This window comes from Triticum urartu, chromosome 2A (assembly GCF_056163025.1).
Source record: "Triticum urartu cultivar PI428250 chromosome 2A, HENAU_Tu73, whole genome shotgun sequence".
Taxonomy (NCBI): Eukaryota; Viridiplantae; Streptophyta; class Magnoliopsida; order Poales; family Poaceae; genus Triticum; species Triticum urartu.
In genome coordinates, this window is record NC_141874.1 from 193,345,104 (window position 1) to 193,367,661 (window position 22,558).

Here is a 22,558-nt window from a genome sequence, read left to right on the forward strand (position 1 = left end):
GTCATCGAGCTGAACGTGTGCTCGAACTCGGAGGTGTTGTAGTTTCGGTGCTTGATCGATCGGGCCGTGGAGACGTACGACTACATCAACCAAACGCTTCCGTTGTCGATCTACAAGGGTACGTAGATCATACTCTCCCCTCTCGTTGCTATGCATCACCATGATCTTGCGTGTACGTAGGAAATTTTTTGAAATTACTACGTTCCCCAACAGTCAGGATGTTTTGGATCTTCAAAGCCAGGCGGTTGTGCAACATATACTTCTTCTTCAATTTTGCCATTGAGAAAGGCGCTCTTCACATCCATTTGATACAGAAGTATGTTATGATGGTTTGCATAGGCCAGCAGTATGCGTATGGCTTCGAGTCGAGCCACAGGAGCAAATGTTTCATCGAAGTCAATGCCTTCAACTTGAGTATATCCTTGAGCAACGAGACGGGCTTTGTTTCTGACAACTTGACCATGCTCATCTTGCTTGTTGTGGTATACCCATTTGGTGCCTATTATGTTGTGCTTCCGAGGATCAGGACGCTTAACCAGTTCCCATACATTATTCAGCTCAAACTGTTGAAGCTCTTCTTGCATAGCTTGAATCCATTCAGGTTCCATGAAGGCTTCTTCAACTTTCTTGGGTTTTGTTATTGAGACAAATGCGAAGTGCCCACAAAAATTTGCTAGCTGAGTTGCCCTTGAACGAGTGAGCGGACCAGGTGCATTGATGCTATCAATTATTTTCTCAATCTGCACTTCATTGGCCACACAAGGATGTACAGGGCGAAGATGTTGCTCTTGCTGATCAGTGTCATTGTTAGAAGGATTGTCTTTAGGTTGAGCATTGTCTTCAGGTTGATCAGGTGCGGAGATGATAAGTTCCTCTTCAGGTTGAGCTTCAGAAGGTATGATTTCTCCAGTTCCCATAAGTTTGATTGATTCACTGGAAGGAACTTCATCTAGCACATTTGGCAGGTGCTCTCTTTGTGAGCCGTTAGTCTCATCAAACCGCACATCCACTGTTTCAACCGCTTTATAATGAAAGAGATTGAAAACTCTGTCGGAGTGTGAATCCTTTCCATATCCAAGCATAAAACCCTCATGTGCCTTGGGTGCAAATTTTGAAGTGTGATGTGGATCCTTGATCCAGCACCTGGCGCCAAATACTCTGAAGTAACTGACATTTGGCTTCTTGCCAGTAAGGAGCTCATAAGATGTCTTATTCAGAAGCTTGTGAAGATAAACACGGTTGATTGTATGGCATGCAGTATCAATGGCTTCAGGCCAGAATTTTCTTGGAGTCTTGTATTCATCAAGCATTGTTCGGGCCATCTCAATGAGTGTTATGTTCTTGCGTTCTACAACGCCATTCTGCTGTGGCGTGTATGGAGCTGAGAATTCATGTGTGATGCCCAAAGTATCAAGATATGTATCAAGGCCAGTGTTCTTGAATTTAGTGCCATTGTCACTTCTGATGTACTTTATCTTGGCGCCATAGTTGTTCATTGCTCGATTGGCGAAGCGTCTGAAGACATCCTGCACTTTAGTCTTGTAGAGGATTATATGCACCCAAGTGTATCTAGAATAATCATCAACAATGACAAAGCCATAAAGACAAGCAGTAGTAGTAAGAGTTGAGTAATGAGTGGGACCGAAAAGATCCATGTGAAGCAGTTCGAAGGGTTGAGTCGTTGTCATGATTGTCTTCGAGGGATGCTTGGCCCTCGTCATCTTTCCAGCTTCACAAGCACCGCATAAGTGATATTTCTTGAACTTGACGCCTTCAATGCCTATGACATGCTTCTTCTTCGCAAGGGTGTGCAGGTTCCTCATGCCAGCATGCCCTAGCCTCCGATGCCAGAGCCAGCATTCTGAAGCTTTTGCTAAGCTGTGGTCCTGCTGAGAAATCTACCACGTACAAATCATCTTTCTGATACCCTTCAAACACTAGAGACTTGTCAGATTCCATTAGAACAAGACAACGATATTTTCCAAACATCACAATCATGTTTAAATCGCAAAGCATTGAGACAGACATTAAGTTGAAGCCAAGGGATTCAACAAGCATGACTTTATCCATGTGTTGATCCTTTGAGATTGCAACTCTACCTAGACCCAATGCCTTACTTTTACCAGTGTCAGCAAATGTGATGTGACTCTTGTCGGATGGACGTAAGGTTGAGTCCATGAGAAGACTTCGCTTGCCAGTCATGTGATTGGTGCACCCACTATCAATAATCCATTCTGAAGCTGCCGGTGTCGTACCCTACAGTGCAGTTAGGGGGATAGGCTTCATGAAGAGTGTTGTGAAGCAAAAACATTTGACGAACCAGTCGATTATGAAAGCTTAGATCGAGATTGGGACTGATAGGACAGGTAGCAAGCGACTCAGGAACAAAGTACATAGTAAGACCATTTGGGCATTTGATCTTGCGCCCTACAAGATGTTTAAGGTCCCCAGCAACAGCGTCAGACAATTTTGGTTTTCGTCTGGAGACCTTTCCCTGCAAAAGAGTTAAGTTTTCTTAGCCACCCACATCTTCAGGGGTGGCTTTGAAGCAATGAGTCTAAGTGCAGCATCTGAGAACTTTGGCTTTGAAGCCCTAGCAAAAAGTCTTGCAGGTGGACAATAGTACTCATAAGAATAAGCAGAATAGTTCTTGGTTTTATGAACATGGCGGTTTGATGAACCGCGCTCATATTCACAGGCCTGAGTATGGTTTCCCTACAAAACATTTGCGTTAGTGCGACTCAGGTGAGTCCTCTGTCTGTATGAAGCCTTTGGACCGTGTGAAGCCTGTGGTCTGGGGTTTGTCTTCTTCACCTGTGGTGTCATGATGACATTCACAGGAAGATTCTCCAGACACTTTTTCGGCACCCAGATCTTCTTCATAGGCGGTCCATTCCTGCAATTAGTACTAATGTACCTGGCAAACACTTCACCATTCTGATTCTTAAACAGTTTATAGTTTGCATCAAAGTATTCATCAATGACAATGGGGTTAGCACAAGTGAAGCCAGATAGAGTGGATGGATCTGCTGAAGATTCCTTTGCAGCAACCCATGTGGTTTTGGGGTACTACTCAGGTTTCCAGTAAGAGCCATCAGCATTCATTTTCCTTACGAACCCAACACCCTCTTTCCTAGGGTTTCGGTTCAGGATCTACCTTTTGAGGACATCACATAGTGTCTGATGCCCTTTGAGACTTTTGTACATCCCTGTTTCAAGCAATGTCTTCAACCTAGCATTCTCATCAGCAATAGCAGTGGTATCCTCAGCAGAGGGGTTAGTTCCGACATCAACAGTTGAAGATATTGCAACAGCAGTAGCAGTAGAACATTCAGCAACAGAAGTAGCATTATCACGCTCAATGCATTTAAGACATGGTGGTTCAAATCCTTCCTGAGCGGAACTGATCTTTTCGGCGCGAAGTGACTCGTTTTCCTTTTGAAGATCTTCATGAGCCGCTCTCAATTTCTCAAGATCTTGCTTCCTTTGAAGATAATCATAGGAAAGCTTTTCATGAGTTGTTGAGAGCGTTTCATGACGACTTTCAAGTTCCTCATACTTAACATGAAGATTTTTTATGTCTTCAATTAAGGACTCAGATCGAGTCATTTCAGCGCTTAACAGATCATCGCTTTTGTCTAACAGTTTTTGAATATGTTCCATAGCTCTCGGTTGTTCAGTTGCAATTTTAGCAAGTGTTTTTTAGCTGGGTTTGGAACCACAATCAGAGTCATCGTCACTAGATGTTTGATAGTGAGTAGTGCGTGTGTTTACCTTGGCACCGTGTGCCATGAAGCAGTAGGTAGGAGCGGAGTAGTCCTTGTCATTTGCATCGGTGTCGGTGATGAAGTCATTGTCTTTAGTGTTGAAGATGGACTTGGCAACGTATGTTGTAGCCAGACTTGCAACGCCAAAATCGAACTCCTCCTCAGACTCCGCCTCCGCCTCCTCAGAAGCGGACTCCTCCTCTGAATCCATTTCCTTGCCAACAAACGCACATGCCTTGCCAGATGAGCTCTTCTTGTGTGACGAAGACTTTGTGTAAGACTTGGAATAAGACTTTGAGTGTTTCTTCTTCTTCTTGTGGTCAGAGTCATATTCCTTGCTCTTCTTCTTCTTTTTGTTCTCATTGTCCCACTACGGACACTCAGAGATGAAGTGGCCAGTTTTCTTGCACTTGTGACATGTTTTCTTCTTGTAGTCATGAGCAGAACCTTCATCATTCCTTGAGCTTGATCGTGAAGACTTTCTGAAACCTTTCTTCTTAGTGAATTTTTGGAACTTCTTCACAAGCATAGCAAGTTCCCTTCCAATGTCTTCAGGATCATCAGAACTGCTGTTAGATTCTTCTTCAGATGAGGAGACAGCTTTTGCCTTCAAGGCACGAGTTCGCCCATAGTTTGGACCGTAGATATCTCTTTTCTCAGAAAGCTGAAACTCATGTGTGTTGAGCCTTTCCAGTATGTCAGATGGCTCGAGTGTCTTGAAATCAGGACGTTCTTGAATCATCAGGGCTAGGGTGTCAAACGAACTGTCAAGTGATCTCAGGAGCGTCTTAACGACTTCATGCTTGGTGATCTCAGTAGCGCCAAGGGCTTGAAGCTCATTTGTGATGTCAGTGAGTCGATCAAACGTGAACTGGACATTCTCATTGTCATTCCTCTTGAAGCGGTTGAAGAGATTGCAAAGGACACTGATTCTCTGATCTCTCTGGGTTGAGACGCCTTCGTTGACCTTGGAGAGCCAGTCCCAGACTAGCTTAGATGTTTCCAAAGCACTCACGCGGCCATACTGTCCTTTGGTCAGATGACCATAGATGATATTCTTGGCAGTAGAGTCCAGTTGAACGAACTTCTTGACATCAGCAGCAGTGACACCTTCTCCAGCCTTGGGAACGTTGTTCTTGACGACATACCATAGGTCGACGTCAATGGCTTCAAGATGCATGCGCATCTTATTTTTCCAGTAGGGATATTCAGTTCCATCGAAGACGGGGCACGCAGCGGAGACTTTAATTATCCCTGCAGTCGACATAGCTAAAACTCCAGGTGGTTAAACCGAATCACACAGAACAAGGGAGTACCTTGCTCTGATACCAATTGAAAGTGCGTTATATCGACTAGAGGGGGGGTGAATAGGCGATTTTTAAAAAAGTCTTCAAAACATGGAAGTTTCGAAGACAAACGATAGAAATAAACCTATTACCATGCAGCGGAAGGTAGACTACACTAGGCAAACCATAGTCAAGTATTCAATGAAGTGAAAGCACAATGACTAATAGCAGCAATGTAGTGAGGATCAGGAAGGAAGATATTATGAAACCAAACAGAACACGCAGTCACTCAGTGAAGACAAGAGATAGTGCAATCATACAATGACTTCACAAGGACCAATAGTAAGTAAAGGGAAGGAAAGGATGAAACCAGTGACTCGTTGAAGACAATGATTTGTTGGACCAGTTCCAGTTGCTGTGACAACTGTACGTCTGGTTAGGACGGCTAGGTATTTAAACCTGAGGACACACAGTCCCGGACACCCAGTCCTGAACACGCAGCTCAGGACACCCAGTCCTCACCGTATTCCCCTTGAGCTAAGGTCACACAGACCTCGCCCAATCACTCTGGTAAGTCTTCAAGGTAGACTCCCAAACCTTCACAGACTTCGTTCACCGGCGATCCACAATGTCTCTTGGATGCTCAGAATGCGACGCCTAACCGGCTGGAGGATTCACAGTCCTCAAGTGTAATAAGTCTTCAGATCACACAGACAGGAAGACTTAAGTGATGCCTAACACTCTTTGGCTCTGGGTGGTTAGGGCTTTATCCTCGCAAGGAATTCTCTCTCAAAGGCTTCGAGGTGGGTTGCTCTCAAACGACAAAAGCCGTACTATAACTCTGAGCAGCCGACCGTTTGTGGTTGTAGGGGGTGGGCTATTTATAGCCACTAGGCAACCCGACCTGATTTTTCCGAAATGACCTTGGTTCACTAAGGAACTGACACGTGTTCCAACGGTCAGATTTCAAACTCACACGGCAACTTTACTTGGGCTACAAGCAAAGCTGACTTGTCCGACTCTGGACAAGATTCGCTCTCATAGTCTTCACTCGAAGACATAGGTTTTGGTTAAGCATCACTTCAGTCATTCTGACTGGTTCTCTTGGACCCCACTTAACAGTACGGTGGTTCCTATGACTCAATAGAGAAAAAAAATAACTACGAAAGATCAAGGTCTTTGAGCTCCATAGGCTTCATGGAACATCTTCTCTTGTCATAGTCGTCAATGAGAATATCTTCATAAACCACCTTTGACATCAATGTCTTCATACATTTTTAGGGGTCATCTCTGGTAGGAAAACCGAATCAATGAGGGACTTCTACCTGTGTTATCCTGCAATTCTCACAAACACATTAGTCCCTCAACTAGGTTTGTCGTCAATTCGCCAAAACCAACTAAGGGTGGCACTAGATGCACTTACAGTTAACATGTGCTAAACTCAACCTTAACTTGAAGAAATTTAAAAACTGCGACTTTGACTTGTTAAGGGTCTAATCACCCCCCCCCTCTAGACCCCTCTTCTTGATATTTCAGCAAGGCATGTGGACTCACGCATGCAAACATAATCATCCACAAGATCATCAAAAATTCTGTATGCAAGCATCTGAATAGATGCAGTGCATTTCTTATAACAGGAGAAGCCAACCTTTCGAACGACATCATTCTTGCATCTAAAGTAATCATTATATGCCACCACTCCCTCCCGAATACGGTTGAACACATGTCTTGCCATCATGTAGTGTCGCCGGAAAAACTAGGGATTGTAGAGTGGGGACGTGCACTGAAAATAATCGCTATGGAGTAGGCAATGGCCACTCTCTCTATTCCGATTCAATGCCAGAGCGGCCCTGGATTGACCTCCTAAACCTGGGTCGCTACCTAGAAATGTGATCATTGAAGACCATAGTATCAACCACAAGATCCCCATCGGCGAACGATGAAGTGTACGACAAACATATGGAATTATTGTAAAAAAAAACTCATCAACGATGTCCATTTTACCTTGTGCGCAAAAGGGCCAACACCTTGCAGGCGGCGAAGCTTACGGGTGTGGTGGAGTAGCGGTCGGAGAACGTCACTGTCCTCGTCTGTGCAGGCAGCAGGCCTGTCCAAGTTCTCACCGCCGGCGGTGCTCGTTGAGGCGAGGGCGACGGGGGTGGCGGTGAATGACCGTGACTTCTTGTGCTCCAACGACGGTGAGGAGTGGCTGCAGAGACCGAAAAGGGGTGTGCCTTGGTGGATGCAGTGTGGCGGTGGGCAAGTGGGTGGATGCGGCGGCGGCCTGAGTAGTGTCCAAGTGTCATAAGTGGGTGGCGACAGCGAGGCTGGGGGAGTCGAGTGTGGAGGGGAGGGGAAGAGTGGCCGATATGTCGCCGACGCGCGAGCCATGGGGGAGGGCATGGGAAGCGTCGTGCGCGTCAGCGCCGTGTGTGCATCAACGCAATCCAAAACAGAATTTTGGGTCGGAACTGGGCTGCGACGGACCGAAAAACGGATGTTTGTTCGTTTGCAGAGGCGCGCTGGGCCGTCGGTTCTGTGAGGTTCGACCCAAACAGACATGCGTGGACCAATGTGTTTGCGTTGGAGTTGGCCTAAGAGCATCTACAACCGGATATGTCAAATATGATCCATTAAACACCCGCGGACGCGCTCGGGTGCGTCCGCGGGCAATGACCAAGCATGCCTCAAATTTGAACAGCTGCATCCGAACATCTCATACTAGATTCTCGAATCCATACAAAGACATGAAAACTAAAATAAAGCTACATACTACATCGACGACCTAGCTACTCGTTGTCGGAGATATCGACGATCTCCGTGCTCGGCTCCGGCAGCATGGGCGGCAGCTGCAGCTCCAGCTGGCCTCCTCCGCCTCAATCTCCGTGTCGAGTTTGGCGAATAGCGTGTCTGGCGCAGCCTGCTCCTGGCGGAGGAACGCCCGGTTGGCCTCCACATAGGCCTCATCCTAGATGGACTCTAGGATGGCCTGCTGCTCCGCCATCCCCTCCGACTGGGTGACTGCGAACTCCGCCTCCACCTGCTCCATGATGAAGCCTGGCAGCTACTGCTCCGGCTCCTGCTGCTCCGCCTCCTCCACCTCCATCGGAGCCAACTCCTCCTCCTCTGGCTTCGGCGAGTCCGGAGGCAGCCCAGCAGCGATGCGGGTGGCACGCGCGGCTTGTCTCGCCCGGATCTCCTGTTGGATCTCGTAGCGGCGCTTCGGCGTCAGCATTGCGTAGTAGGTGATCTTCCTCCGGACCATGCGCGGAGCGCCGGGCCATGGGCAGAGTGGCGAAACGGGAGAGTGGGGAGGTGGATGCGCTCGGACTGGCAGCGAGGAGAGGGGGGAGGTGGATGAGTTAGAGTTGCGGGACGCCAGTCGGCTTATGATGAGGCACAAACTAGCGAGATGCTAATTCGCGCGCGTAGATGACCCGATCTTTCACGACGATGCTTGATTAACAGTACATCCCTGTCCCTCCTCGCAACCTCCAAAAATAATTTTCACCCACGTACAAAAATACACGAACAAAAATAATGATCCCCTTGGATCGGCACGTAGGCGTTGATGTGATGATCAACCCTCCGTCGCTAGTAAACTTTCATGATAGGAAAATCATAGATAATACACAAGATATGGCCGCCCATAACTCGGACATTTCTCTGTATATCTCATACTCGAAATAAAACTCAAAACTGTTCCGTACATGGCCGAAGCCTCTGCCTTTTTATATGGCGCACTCCTAGTCTCTCACGTCATGTGCTAATCTTTACCTCTTTATCTACTAATAAAGCGGCTATCGCTTCTGGTCGTCCGTCATTAAAATTACCCTCCAAGTTCATAAAAATTACCCACCAATGCCATCCGTAAGTGAAAAACAATTCAATTTTTCGGACCAAAAATCACCGCCTCCTCCGCTGTTTTATAGGGTCGCAACAATGAAAAGACACAATCAGACGAGCAGCGTGGTGGTTGATCTATCTTTGGTTCAACGACGACACCGCGATTCGATCCCCAGGTTCCAGAATTTTTATCTTTCTTTTCTCACGCACCCATGATGCGTTCATGGGCCGGCCCATATGCGGGGCTTTACTCCCCTGTTTCTTCTCATTTTTCTTTTTTGTCTTTTTCTATTTTCTTTCTTCTTTAAATTAATTCGGGATTTAATATTCTAAAAGTTGTGAGTTTTCAAAAAAAATTAAGAAATCATAAATATATGTGAATTCAAAAAAATTAGAAATCATAATTTTTTTGCAGATTCAAAAAATCTTGGTGGTTTTGCAAAACTGTTCGCAAAATTATAAAAAATTCATAATTTGAAAAAATGGTCGGGAAATAAAATTATGTTCATGATTTTGAAAAAAAAATTATCGTGTATTCAAGACATATTCAGGAATCTGAAAAAGATGTCCATGACATTTTAGAAAATGTTCACAAAAACAAAAATAAAAATTTGATTTTTAAAATTTGTTCCCCAATTTTTTTTAAAAGTTCATCGATTCAAAAAAGGTTCTTGAGTCAAAAAATGTTAATGAATTTGAAACCGGTTCATACATTTAAAAAATTGTAAACAAAACTAATGTTTGTGATTTTTTTGAGAAAATATTTTTAAAAAAAATATGTTTGTCGATTCAAAAAACTGTTCACTGATTCAAAAGTATTTTATGTCTAGGATTCGATTAGTTTTTCGAAGTCTTTATATGTCTTAGCGTTGGGAGTAGTTCGTGGTCAATGAGGTTTGTTTCTAAAGTTTTAAACGTTCCCTTGCGCAACATAATGACAAGTGTGGCATGCACCGGCAAACTCATAGCCTTGGGATTTACCGCGTCGAATGCATTGTGATCACGTACACACCGCGACCATCATCGGCTAGGGTGAGAGAAAAATGGCAACATGGTGAACCACTGTGTTAAAATAGAGTACGCTCATATATCGGGATATTGAGTCATATTTATTTAGTTTTTATCTTTCTTTTCTCACGCACCCATGCATGCATTCATGGGCCGGCCCATATGCGGGGCTTTACTCCCCTGTTTCTTCTCATTTTTCTTTTTTGTCTTTTTCTATTTTCTTTATTCTTTAAATTAATTCGGGATTTAATATTTTAAAAGTTGTGAGTTTTCAAAAACTTTTAAGAAATCATAAATATATGTGAATTCAAAAAAATTAGAAAATCATAATTTTTTTGCAGATTCAAAAAATCTTGGTGGTTTTGCAAAACTGTTCGCAAAATTATAAAAAATTCATAATTTGAAAAAATGGTCGGGAAATAAAATTATGTTCATGATTTTGAAAAAAAATATCGTGTATTCAAGACATATTCAGGAATCTGAAAAAGATGTCCATGACATTTTAGAAAATGTTCACAAAAATAAAAATAAAAATTTGATTTTTAAAATTTGTTCCCCAATTTTTTTAAAAAGTTCATCGATTCAAAAAAGGTTCTTGAGTCAAAAAATGTTAATGAATTTGAAACCGGTTCATACATTTAAAAAATTGTAAACAAAACTAATGTTTGTGATTTTTTTTGAGAAAATAATTTTTTTTAAAAATATGTTTGTCGATTCAAAAAACTGTTCACTGATTCAGAAGTATTTTATGTCTAGGATTCGATTAGTTTTTCGAAAGTCTTTATATGTCTTAGCGTTGGGCGTAGTTCGTGGTCAATGAGGTTTGTTTCTAAAGTTTTAAATGTTCCCTTGCGCAACATAATGATAAGTGTGGTATGCACCGGCAAACTCATAGCCTTGGGATTTACCGCGTCGAATGCATTGTGATCACGTACACATCGCGACCATCATCGGCTAGGGTGAGAGAAAAATGGCAACATGGTGAACCACTATGTTAAAATAGAGTACGCTCATATATCAGGATATTGAGTCATATTTATTTAGTTAGCCATAATTTTTTATCTTCCGTTACAACGCACGAACATATTTGCTAATGGTAACTAATAAAAGGATCCTGACTAGAAAAAGTAAACGGCTGACGTACCATGCTAGTTATTAGCTAACAAACCAAAGTAGGACTACTAACAGATATTCATTACGTTTCTGCCTATCATAAGTTGAAACGGAAGCGTATGAAAATTGGGCTCTACTAAAGCTAGCGTTGGCTTCTCTTTGATCTGCAGTATTTTTTTGTAATCCGGCCCATGCAATTTCCTTTTCCTTTTATTTTGAAATCTACCTTGATTTCTTGCTATCTCATGTCTGCCTGACTTTCCTTGTATCACTTCTTTGCTTGAACTTGATCACACACCTCTATATGTCGTCATGTGTACAGGCATGCACCCACGTGCCAATCTTTCTTGAATTCAATAAACTTGTCATATAATTATTTTTTGGTCAGTTCATTACAGCACTGATTCTCGGTCCACATAATTAGCGCATACAACCATCATTTCCCTCATGAAATCGAGCCTCATGCATGGCATTATTTTCACAACCCTTTTATGGTTTGACTCCTTAACTGTCTCAGCATCAGTAACATCAACAATCAACGGTTTCATGGCCGTATCATCCTCCCTTCCTTTAAACGAAACCGTCCTCGGTTTCGAGTCTAATTTTTGTACAACCTTCCTCTCTGGAATTTGCATCTCTGTTGTGATTGCACCATTTGCCATTGGTTTTAGCACGTGCTTCCTTCCGCGATGCATAAACATGTATGTGTTGGATCTTCCTGCATGAACTGCATGATCAAACTGCCATGGTCTTTCCAATAACAACTGACACGCGTCCATCGGCACAACATCACAATCCACCTTATCAAAACAATCTCCAACTGCAAACTTCGCACGTACCTTATGTGTGATCTTTAATTTTTCGGAGTTGTATAGCCACTCCACATGGTGCGGTTGCGGGTGTCGCCACATAGACAAACCCAATTCTTGCACAAGATCTTTGCTAATGGCATTGGTAAAACTGTCACCATCAATTATCATCTTGCCTACACGGTCCTTGATCTTGCATTGTGTCTTAAAAACACTCCACCGCTGTCCCTTTGCACCACCGTCAATTTTTACCTTCTCCACCAAAAGATTCAGCCCCTCTATCGGTGCATCAACTTCTTCCTTTCTTTCTTCCTGTTGTTCTTCTCTTTTTAGCAAACGATTTTTCCAATATGCCCTAAACACATCCGTTGGCATGGGAACAAAACAGATTTGTTGACCCTTCCATGATAGCGAGTAACTATTTTTCTTGCAATTCCGAACAGCCCCAACACGTTTGCACTATGGATTCCCAAGTAGCAGATGGCATGACACCATGGACACAGGACAAACATAAAAAAATTCTGCACGGCAGTATTTCCCCAAAGTAAAAATTAGCAAAATCTGGTGCGTAATTTGGATTTCACCTTCGAACCACTTCAGTGTGTATGGTCTTTCAAGAGGTGTCATCTTCAGCCCCAATTTTTCTACCACCTTGATGCTCACCATATTGACTGTAGTAGTCTCATCGATTGTCAGATTGACACGTCGTTCGTTCACAACGCAACAACTGTGAAAAAGAATGACCTCGCCAATGCATTCCTCCTCCATCAATAAGTTCTTGCTCAACATGTTGATGCTCGCCTCCGCAGACGATATTGCAAATTGAATCGCCGTGACTAACCTTAGCTCTGAATACCACTTGATGAGGCACAAACTAGCGAGATGCTAATTCGCGCGCGTAGATGACCCGATCTTTCACGACGACGGTTGATTAACAGTACGTCCCCCTGTCCCTCCTCGCAACCTCCAAGAATAATTTTCACCCGCGTACAAAAATACACGAACAAAAATAATGATCCCCTTGGATCAGCACGTAGGTGTTGATGATGATCAACCCTCTATTACTAGTAAACTTTCATGATGGAAAAATCACAGATAATACACAAGATATGGCCGCGCGTAACTTAGACGTTTATCTGTATATCTCATACTTGAAATAAAACTCAAAACTGTTCCGTACATGGCCGAAGCCTCTGCCTTTTTATATGGCGCACTCCTAGTCTCTCACGGGCATGTGCTAATGGTAACTAATAAAAGGATCCTAACTAGAAAAAGAAAACGGCTGACATACCATGCTAGTTATTAGCTAACAAACCAAAGTAGGACTACTAACAGATATTCATTACGATTCTAACTATCATAAGTTGAAAGGGAGGCGTACGAAAATTGGGCTCTACTGAAGCTAGCGTTGGCTTCTCCTTGGTCTGCAGTATTTTCTTGTAATCTGGTCCATGCAATTTCCTTTTTCTTTTATTTTGAAATCTACCTTGATTTCTTGTTATCTCATGTCTGCCTGACTTTCCTTGTATCACTTCTTTGCTTGAACTTTGATCGCACACCTCTATATGTCGTCATGTGTACAGGACCATGCACCCACGTGCCAATCTTTCTTGAATTCAATAAACGTGTCATATAATTGTTCTTTGGTCCGTTCATTACAGAACTGATTCTCGGTCCACATAATTGGCGCATACAACCATCATTTCCCTCGTGAAATCGAGCCTCATGGATGGCATTATTTTTCACAACATTTTCATGGTTTGATTCCTTAACTGTCTCAGCATCAGTAACATCAACAATCAACGGTTTCATAGCCGTATCAGCTTAAATAGTCGAATTTGGTCTCGGGCAGCGAGCCGAAGCGGCGCCACACGACATTCACACCGCGGCGATGGACGCGACATCCGTCGGACCACTGGGTTTTCGGGCGTTTTCGTGTGGGACCCCAGCATCAGACCGATGGCGAGCGTGCCGGGCGCCCCCATATCCGCCCCATATTTGGGCCAGATATGAGAGGTGCCGGTCAGCCCGGGCGTTTGAGGGGCCCGTCTTGGTCGAAAAATCATGAACAGTCAGTAACTGGGTGGGCCGCCCGGGCGTTTGAGGCGCCCTGCTGTAGATGCTCTGAGAACTACCTTTATTAGTCCCCTTTATATTCTGTGTCAAACTTTGATCATAAATTTAATTAATAAAATGTTAATGCATGTCATAAAAAATAATATAATTAAAAACTATGTTTAAATACGAATCCAACAAAATAATTTTAGGTGACATGTATTAATATTTTTTTAGTTAAATCTCTAGTCAAAATTTGACACAACAAAATATAAAGGGGACTTATAAATCACGACGGTGGCAGTAGAAAAAGAAAGGTATGACTTGGCACCAGTTGGCATGCAATCCCAAGAACAAGCAGGCAGGGCCCCACGCCCACTTGCCAACGCCCACACCACCTTGTGCTTTCCGGTTCTCTGTAGGACAACACCATCGTGTGATGTGGCCAACACTAACAACAAAGGAGCAAAGGGACCTCATGTCCGATGCTGTATCTTGGTCCCAAGCTCCCATACAATGCCCGAGCTGATGTGCCCTCATTTCCTCTCAACACAGCAAGGATACCGGGACCGATCGTATATCACTGGCGCCACAACACAATGCCATGCTTTACGTTACGACTGAATGAATGCAAAACTAACACTATCCCACAAGTCTGAATGAACAAACTCCCTTCTTGTTTCTGAAGAATATGCCGTCCAATACGGTAAGCAGGGGAAGACAGCCCAAGCGGCTAAGGGCCAGTTCTTTTGAGGTATGTTGTGGAAATAAGCTGCTGTGGAAATAAGCTCAAGATAAGCTGTTGTGGAAATAAGTTCCAGAAAATAAGCTAGCCAGTTCTTTTCAGTGCCTATTTTTTCAGCTTCTGTATGGTATGGTCAGTGAAAAGTCTGTAATGCCCTTGGACTGTACTGTTGTTTGGATTAAATGATATTGCGCTATTTTTCTCATTTTGTTGCCCATATGAACATAAATTTGACTTTCAAACACCAAAACTTGTTATAATCAAGCATAAGGAAGATCATTGTCTCGCATACGAATATCATACGTGCATCACTATCTCATGTAGTACGAGTACGTGAGAAGTACTGAATAAAAATGATCTTTAAATTATTACATGGTTCTCCCAACAAAAGCATACCCCCTAGCAGTATTGCACCCTAGAGCTAACCATCAAGGGAAAACACTTGTAGCAATAGCATCACGGATGGAACCCATAGTACCATCATCAATGGGTGCATGGTGATGAGAAAGGCTCTCCTCATGAGCATAAGATCCACTCTCAACCATGTCAAAATGTTGATCACTTAGTTTGCTCTCACGAATGAAGTTATGAAGACACGCGCATGCAGTAATGATCTTTGTTTGCGTAACAGGTTTGTACCGGGTGATGCCGAGGAGGATTCTCCATTTCATCTTTAGAACACCGAACGATCGTTCAATGACATTCCGTAGTGATGAATGTAGATGATTGAAGGTCTCATATCTTCCTCGTGGTGGTACTTGTTGGAAATCGGGTACATGGTAGCGTTGTTCTTTGTATGGTGCTAGATATCCAACTCTGTTTGGATATTCAGAGTCAACAAGATAATATTTGCCTGCATTGGTAATAAAGATGACCAAAACCAATTAGTTCACGCAAAAACATTAGAGCACAAGAATGCATGTACAAGTTATTACCGTCTGGAGGGTGTGGAAAGTAGGAATATTCAACTTGTGCATCATTGAGTACACGTGTGTCATGAACAGATCCAGGCCATCCAGCAACAACAAACGTAAATCTCATATCAAAATCGCAAATCGCCATGACATTCTGAGTTGTCGAACCTTTTCTGTTGCGATACTTGGGTTGCTCACTTGCAGGCACAACACATTCAATATGTGTTCCATCTATTGCCCCAATGGCATGCTTGAAGTGAGGCCAAAATCTTGTTTTTGTAAGCGAGTCATGAACTTGGGTGAAAGATCGATCTTTGGGTTGAATGTAATCACCGGCCATACGGTACACACACAACAAGACCTCCTTAAATTTTTTGTTGATGGTAGACCGACTATGTTCAAATCGATCTGCAACATTGTCGGTGGTCTGGCGTGACCCCATAGTCCACAAGAACTGTGCTAATGCCTCTTTGCTTGTCATGTTGCAAGTTGACATTAAACCATACTTTTCAACTAAAATGTCATGAAGTGAGTAAAACACAAACCTTCGCATTCTGAACATAGAGTAGAATATTTGTGGTTGCTTCTCCTTCTCTTCCACCCACTGCAATCCTGTCATCATTGGCGCTCTTCTAGGTCCATATGGCAGCCTCTCTTTGTTTAGAAGATAATATGCCATTGCAACAACGCAAAAATCAAGTTCCTCCTCCTCTTCCTCCTGAACAGAGATGTCTATCTGTGATATAAACACAATACAAATATCATGAACATTTGTCCACAACAAAACAAATCACAACACCATCGGTACAGATAAGTTCACAACAATACAACAAAGTTCAGATCAAAGATTTATAGCAAGTAGATTCACAACAGTACAAATTAGTTCAAACCAATACAAATGAGTTGACAACAAAGCAAATAAGTTCACAACACTACAAATGAGTTCCCAACAAAGCAAATAAGTTCTATTTTTTTTCATAAATGTTTCCCATGCCCTGTTGATCCATTCAAGCCTCACAGTTGAATCTTCCTCCTTTAGTGCACTGAAGACATCACGATGTTCCTTCTTTGTAAAGAGTTCTAGAGCATGGAGATACACTTCACTTCCAGGTTTACCTCCATCATTCACCACCATGTCCTTCATCTCCTTAATCTCATCTCTCACAGGATCCTCCTTCATTTCAGATGTCGCCGAATTGCGGCTAGTCTCCCTCTTTTCCCAAAGGTCGGCAATACGCTTAAATTGCATTCTATCCTCACTATCTTTTGCAATCTTTTGCACCATCGCAGGACTAGGTGAGTAAGGACATGATCTCTTCTTTCGACCTTTAGCTTTGTTAGGTGTCACATGAGTAGCATCTACTTCACATCCTGAACCTGCCCCATCATCATCAACAATGTGAATTTGAGAGGCACCAACTTGAGATGAGGGAGGTGCCGCCCTCGCATACTCATTTGTCACACTGACATCATCAAATATAGCACTCAGTTTGATCTTGTCCTCTAGTGGGGCAAATCGAAACTTGGCGGCAAGTTCATTTCTCTGAAAATAAGCATATCACAAATTAGTGCAAGAAACGGCAAAGTAAGAAAAGTAAGAAATGGAATTGATGTGAACATATGTATACCTGTATCTCATTTGCCCATCATTCATCACTAGCCGCAATGGTCTTGGTAACAGGATCAAACCCAATGCCTGATGCCTTTTGGGTTAATGTCTTCCAAACAGCATACTCTTTTTTCAGCACATCCCACTTATTCTTGAATTGCTTTCGTGTATATTCTCTCCTCGTGCGCTCAAAAAACTTTCTTACCACATTGTCATATCCAAGTGGTGTCAATATTCCTTCTTTGCCACGATTATTGGCATTCACTTCTTCCACACAAATATCAATGAAAGTTCTAAGACCCACATTATCCCATTGTGCTTTCATCTATTTTTCATCATATCAATACAAAAGAATTGGAAGAATTAATATGTAGTACAAACAATAGCTAGATATTGCTTTTACAGTAGCATATATAAGCAACGCATCATGTCAATATTTCTTCTATGCAACCAGAGGGCAACAATTGTACTACTATTTGGCACAATCAATACATCCATATCAAAATTATTTCTGCCATATATAAGCAATGCATCATAGAAAATCAAGATGAAAACATCATTCTTCAGCAGTACCTTGCAACAAATCTAGATGAACTTTTTTGTAAAAGAAATCATAGGAGGAGCTGCTCACCTTGGGGGCTCACGGCCAGGAGGAGGGGAGGGGGAAAGGGTGTCGTCGTCCGCCGGAGTGGGCTGACGTCCGCCGGAGTGGAGCCCTGGCCGGACCGGGCCAGGAGCTGCTGCTGGACACCGGAGACGGAGGGGATGCGGCCGAGGGAGGGGTCGCACCCGTGCGAGCTGGGGTGGAAGATGTGGCCTACCCGCTGGCCATGTCGCCGGAGATGGCCTCGTCGATGACCGGCGGCGGCGGCGGCGGTTAGGAGGAACCCTAGGCGAGCGACAGAACAGAGAAGGGGTCGAGCGGGAGGGAGGGGATCGAGCAGCCCGCGTCTGCCTGTTTTTTTCTGCGTCGGGAACTCTTTGCGGGACTGCGATGGCAATTTCGCTGTAAAAAGTTCAAACAACAGGGGCACGTCCCTATACCCTTTCGTTTTTAAGTGAGAAGCTGCGGGAAGCCACCCGACCCCAGCTTTTTTCCATTGTGAAGGAGGAGGAGGTAGAAATAAGCTAAGTTGGCTTCTCTAAAATGAGTTCTTTTGAGCTTCTAGCTTTTTTTGACAATAAGCTGCTAGAAGCTACAAAAGAACTGGCCCTAAGCAAAAAAGGGAAGCTAGTAATGTTATGTTTGCATGTCGCGGCCAAGTTATTTACAAACATGGACAGACCATAACATTTAAAATCTCTTTTGAGAAAGAAGACAAACAACCACTCGGAATACACCACTGTACTGCAGCATCCTTGTTTCGGCAACCACCTATCTACCTATGGAGCGCGAAAGACCGCCAGCATTAGCGCGCCTCCCGCCCGACACCGAACGAATCGCGCAGACCGAACAGCGGAGAGTGCTCGACTACCAGCCCTTGCCTATCAGCCACATCCAGTCGAGCACGACGCCGGAGAATATGCCGCCGAGGAGGCACACCACGAGCACGTTCCCCAGAGCATTCTGCTCTGGCCCCTGCACAACCAAAAACCAATGTTCAGCATACAGCTCAGATCCTCATGACAAACATTATTCCTTCTGAATACTGTACTATGATGTTTGCATCGACAAGGAACAAACGTTTTCTTTCTGAACACTGCATTACGATGTTTGCATCGGCGAGGAAGGAGACTTGCCTTGTACCCATTTGGCGCTTCGGCGAGGACGCACACGGTGAGGTAGCCGTTGGTCAGTCCCAGAAAGGACGTGAGGAAGATCATGTACCCTTGGTCGCCATACTTGGCCGTGAAGTAGAACGCAGGGATGAACAGGAAGCGCGCCAAGATGGCAACCATCAGGCCCTTCCGGTTCGTCAGCTTCAGGCATTTGATCAGTGGTAGGTACCTACCAATCAGATCTAGCACATTGTACATCGTGATCAGCACAAGCGCGTACCTAAATTTTATCAGAACAATGACATGTCAGATACTGGACAATACTCCCAGGTAAATTCTGCAGAAGTAGGTGCCAGGTACAAGTAAAAGAAAGATTACCATGTTCCCAGGCCATGTGATCCAGTATCTTCGGATAAAAATCCAGGGAAGATTGATAGAGTCAAGACGTATATCAGGAAGATATCCAAAGCATAGTCAATATTCTGCATCAGCAGCTCCTTGGTGCTTAAACGTTCGTGCTTTTGGGGATCCTCCTCAACCTGCGAATCAGTATATCAACATTTCATTCTCATGGCAAAGTCGTAGAAGATTCATTGTAGGCATTGGTATGATCAGAGAGACAAACCTGCCTATCTTGATCAGTTTTGATTCCTGCAGCAGCAAGGTCGCTGCCAACAGTCTTGCTCCCTTCAGAGGCTGCCTTTTGGCGGTAGTACTTCACGATGGGTAATTTGGGAAAGACAAATGCATATAGGAGGAGGCAAGCTAGCTCGAACATGCATGTTACCGAGAAGAATAGCACTGCACAAAAAATCATACATGGATTGGTTATGCACATGCATGGTGCAATATTTTAGGAGATCTGCAAGTAAGATTGTAACAAGCACCTAAACATTCTAGTAGAAAGATATATGAGCAAGTTCTGAAATGGATTTCTTCACGTTGTCACTGATGACTGTTATGATCATAGTGGATTTATAGCATTCTTCTATTCTTAAATTTTTATCACAATTTTACTGATCTGCATTTGTTCATGAGATTGGGTTGTGTGCTCATATAGGTTGGCAGAGATGTCTCTCATTATCCAAAAATAATAATATATGTTGATGAGATTTCGACGTACTAGCTCCATTTCGAAGACCATTTTGTGAGTTCTCGAAAGCTGCCTTTGTAATTAGTCTCAAAGCTGATGTTATAACTCCTGATGCAGCCAAGCCTGACAGGAAGGACTGCAATTCCAACAGATGATTTACGTCATGAAAGGTAAATTATTCTCAGTCTGAGACATAAAAAAGTTAACCACAAACATCACAAAGTTCAGTAATAGATCACCACGTGACACATGTGGTAAGCAATCCAAACAATTCAAAAAAAAAAGTACAGTAATAGACCAAAAACTAACCTGAATGAACTCCGGGCACATCAAAGAAAGGTCGCCAACCAAGCCACCTTGAACAAGAGCATCAGATGTCCCAAAAAAGGCACTGATTATGCATACACCAATGTATGCTGGAATTCCACCATGTCCTTTAGTACCAACGTCCAGCTACAATAAGAAAAATGATTTACATGAGCTGCCATACTGGCACATCAATGTTATTCTTTTCCTTCCAGGCAAAAGGCAATACCCAATATACTTACCAATATTAACGCGAAAGAGCTAAGGAAGAAAAGTGCAAAACCAGCTAGATTTCTCTTCCTCGTGTTCATCGTTGCTTCATAGTATGCAAAGAAGCAGGTGAGTCCAAAGGCAAAAGGCTGGTATACTAGTGTAAGAACTCTTGTCGGATGGTAATTCTGCAGATAGATATCGTAGGCCAAATGTCATTGTACGTAATAAAATCTGAATGTTTGAAACACAACAAATTCTGCAAACGAAGGGATCAAATCGGCATCTCAGTTCAACAAGTTAAGACAGTGTAAGGTAGAAATGATAAACTGTGTCATTAAAATGAGTAAAACTACCAATTCTTAATTTACCCAAACACTCCAAGCTAATCCAGAAGGACGCTTTTAGCTTACATAAAAAGAAGTGCTATGCTACTGAAAACTGATTTCATTCAGAGCATCAATTAAACAATCTACTGCAACATTCAGAGAAAAGGAACGAGGCACATTTTTGCATACAGATTTCAATAAAGAAAGATCAACTGAGTTTCACAAACAAGCACATACCGGGAACAGAGAGACATAGTAATCCTCGATGGTAAGCATACTGTTCCAGGCAAATAGGCTTCCATTTCCCAAGAAAAAACAGACAACTATACCCCAGAACTTCCCCTGTCAAACACAACCAAAAGTAGCAGCAGTCAGTACAAAATCATCAAATCAAAGTTAAGAACCGTACTGCAAGAACCATCAGGGAACGAAAGAAAGTACCTTAACTGCAGCTTCCCCGCCACCTGCTACCTCGAGGCCCATGATAACCGAGTTCACCTACCTAATCAAAGACGGCAGCACTGCAAAGAGTTGTATGCAACTGGTTCAGAGACGAGGACTAAAAAAGGCATGAAACTGGTGTTTCAACACCTGAAGATTTTGTTCGTCAGAGTTTCAGATAAAGAAGTAGACGCCTGCGCAGCGCAAACAAAACTTGGGCAACGACAGAGTTCGTTGCAAGATGCTAGACACTTGCACACAACAAGAAACTAATTCGTTTCTAAAAAAGAAACAAGAAACTAATTCCGCTATCTGACTTTATAGAAGTGTCTAAATCCGCAGGCATCTAAAACTGGAGTTTGAACCTTGAAGGCACCAATTCCCTGGTCACTTACAGTAGGAATCCGGCCCTCGGAACCTAGGAAGCGACCAATTCATGCCGTGAATCTGATTTAGCGCCGCCTGGATTGGAGCCGTTCCATCTTTGTCCCAGCGGTGGACTTCTTTGTAAACTCCATTACAGCATCAACGTAGATCGACCTCGTGCGAGCACGATCGAACGACTACGGACAGCACACAGCAACCAAATCGGCAAGTAATAGCGCATTGATTTGGGTTATGATTGCTCGCTGCCGGCGAAAAGAAAGAATCGATCCCCAAGAAACCCGTGAAAGAAAATGACAACCCATCCAACTCCAATCAAAACCACTAGGATTACTTGCCAAAAAAAAAAGAGAAACCCAATCCAAGACAGTCCAGTACCAGCAGGACTCGTTGGTTGGACCCCGTCGCCGTCGGGTTGCGAGGAGAAAACGAACGGAGACCGGGACGGGGCGAGGAACTCGGAGAAGAAGAGGCGGGTTAGGGGAGAGCAGAGCACTGACCGGAGGGAGGAGGGGCAGACGAGACAATCTCCGAACGGAGCGCGCGGCGGCCGGCGGTGGCGGCCAAGGCGAGGGGAGGAGGCGGGGCGGGATCTGTGGGCTTGTGGTCCGTGCGGCCGTGTATATATAGTGGCTTTTGAGATTTACGAATGCCAGTTGAGATTTACGTGGGAATCTTTTAACTCTCGTTGACAGCTCGCTCGTGGGAATCTTTGAGTATCCTCAAGACAACGTGTATGACGTGCGGGCACCGGGATCAGTCGCCGCATGAGTTCATCCGGGAGAAGTATTTTAGACGGCGACAAATTGCTGGATAGGATAATCGGACGGCGTAGCCGTTCAGACTGTCCGCCCGGCACGTGTTCCCCACCAGAAGTCCACCGGAGCGGGTTCGCGGGATTATTGTAGTAGTATAGGATTGGAC

General features: G+C 43.8%; 2 protein-coding genes and 1 pseudogene across 3 annotated transcripts; all 3 read right to left on the bottom strand.

The window, feature by feature from the left end:
- Positions 1 to 11,412: 11,412 nt before the first annotated feature.
- LOC147984503 (uncharacterized) lies at positions 11,413 to 12,316 on the bottom strand (annotated as a pseudogene).
- Positions 12,317 to 14,929: 2,613 nt separating this feature from the next.
- LOC125529670 (uncharacterized) lies at positions 14,930 to 18,238 on the bottom strand. The gene is made up of 3 exons (XM_048694098.2): positions 17,784 to 18,238; positions 15,565 to 16,279; positions 14,930 to 15,482 (listed from the first exon to the last, which is right to left on the bottom strand). The coding sequence occupies exons 2-3, from the start codon at positions 16,220 to 16,222 to the stop codon at positions 15,058 to 15,060; spliced, it is 1,083 nt and encodes a 360-aa protein (XP_048550055.2). The 5' UTR covers positions 16,223 to 16,279; positions 17,784 to 18,238; the 3' UTR covers positions 14,930 to 15,057.
- A 141-nt stretch (positions 18,239 to 18,379) lies between these two features.
- Positions 18,380 to 22,293, bottom strand: LOC125529669 (equilibrative nucleotide transporter 3-like). Of its 2 annotated transcripts, none has more exons than XM_087543580.1 (10): positions 22,135 to 22,293; positions 21,251 to 21,330; positions 21,047 to 21,151; positions 20,513 to 20,668; positions 20,274 to 20,417; positions 19,995 to 20,100; positions 19,497 to 19,672; positions 19,250 to 19,410; positions 18,893 to 19,151; positions 18,380 to 18,731 (listed from the first exon to the last, which is right to left on the bottom strand). In XM_087543580.1, the coding sequence occupies exons 2-10, from the start codon at positions 21,290 to 21,292 to the stop codon at positions 18,624 to 18,626; spliced, it is 1,257 nt and encodes a 418-aa protein (XP_087399706.1). In that variant the 5' UTR covers positions 21,293 to 21,330; positions 22,135 to 22,293; the 3' UTR covers positions 18,380 to 18,623. The 2 variants fall into 2 exon arrangements, with proteins under 2 accessions (XP_087399706.1, XP_087399707.1); XM_087543581.1 differs by lacking the exon at positions 22,135 to 22,293 and adding an exon at positions 22,013 to 22,033.
- Between the last annotated feature and the right edge of the window lie 265 nt (positions 22,294 to 22,558).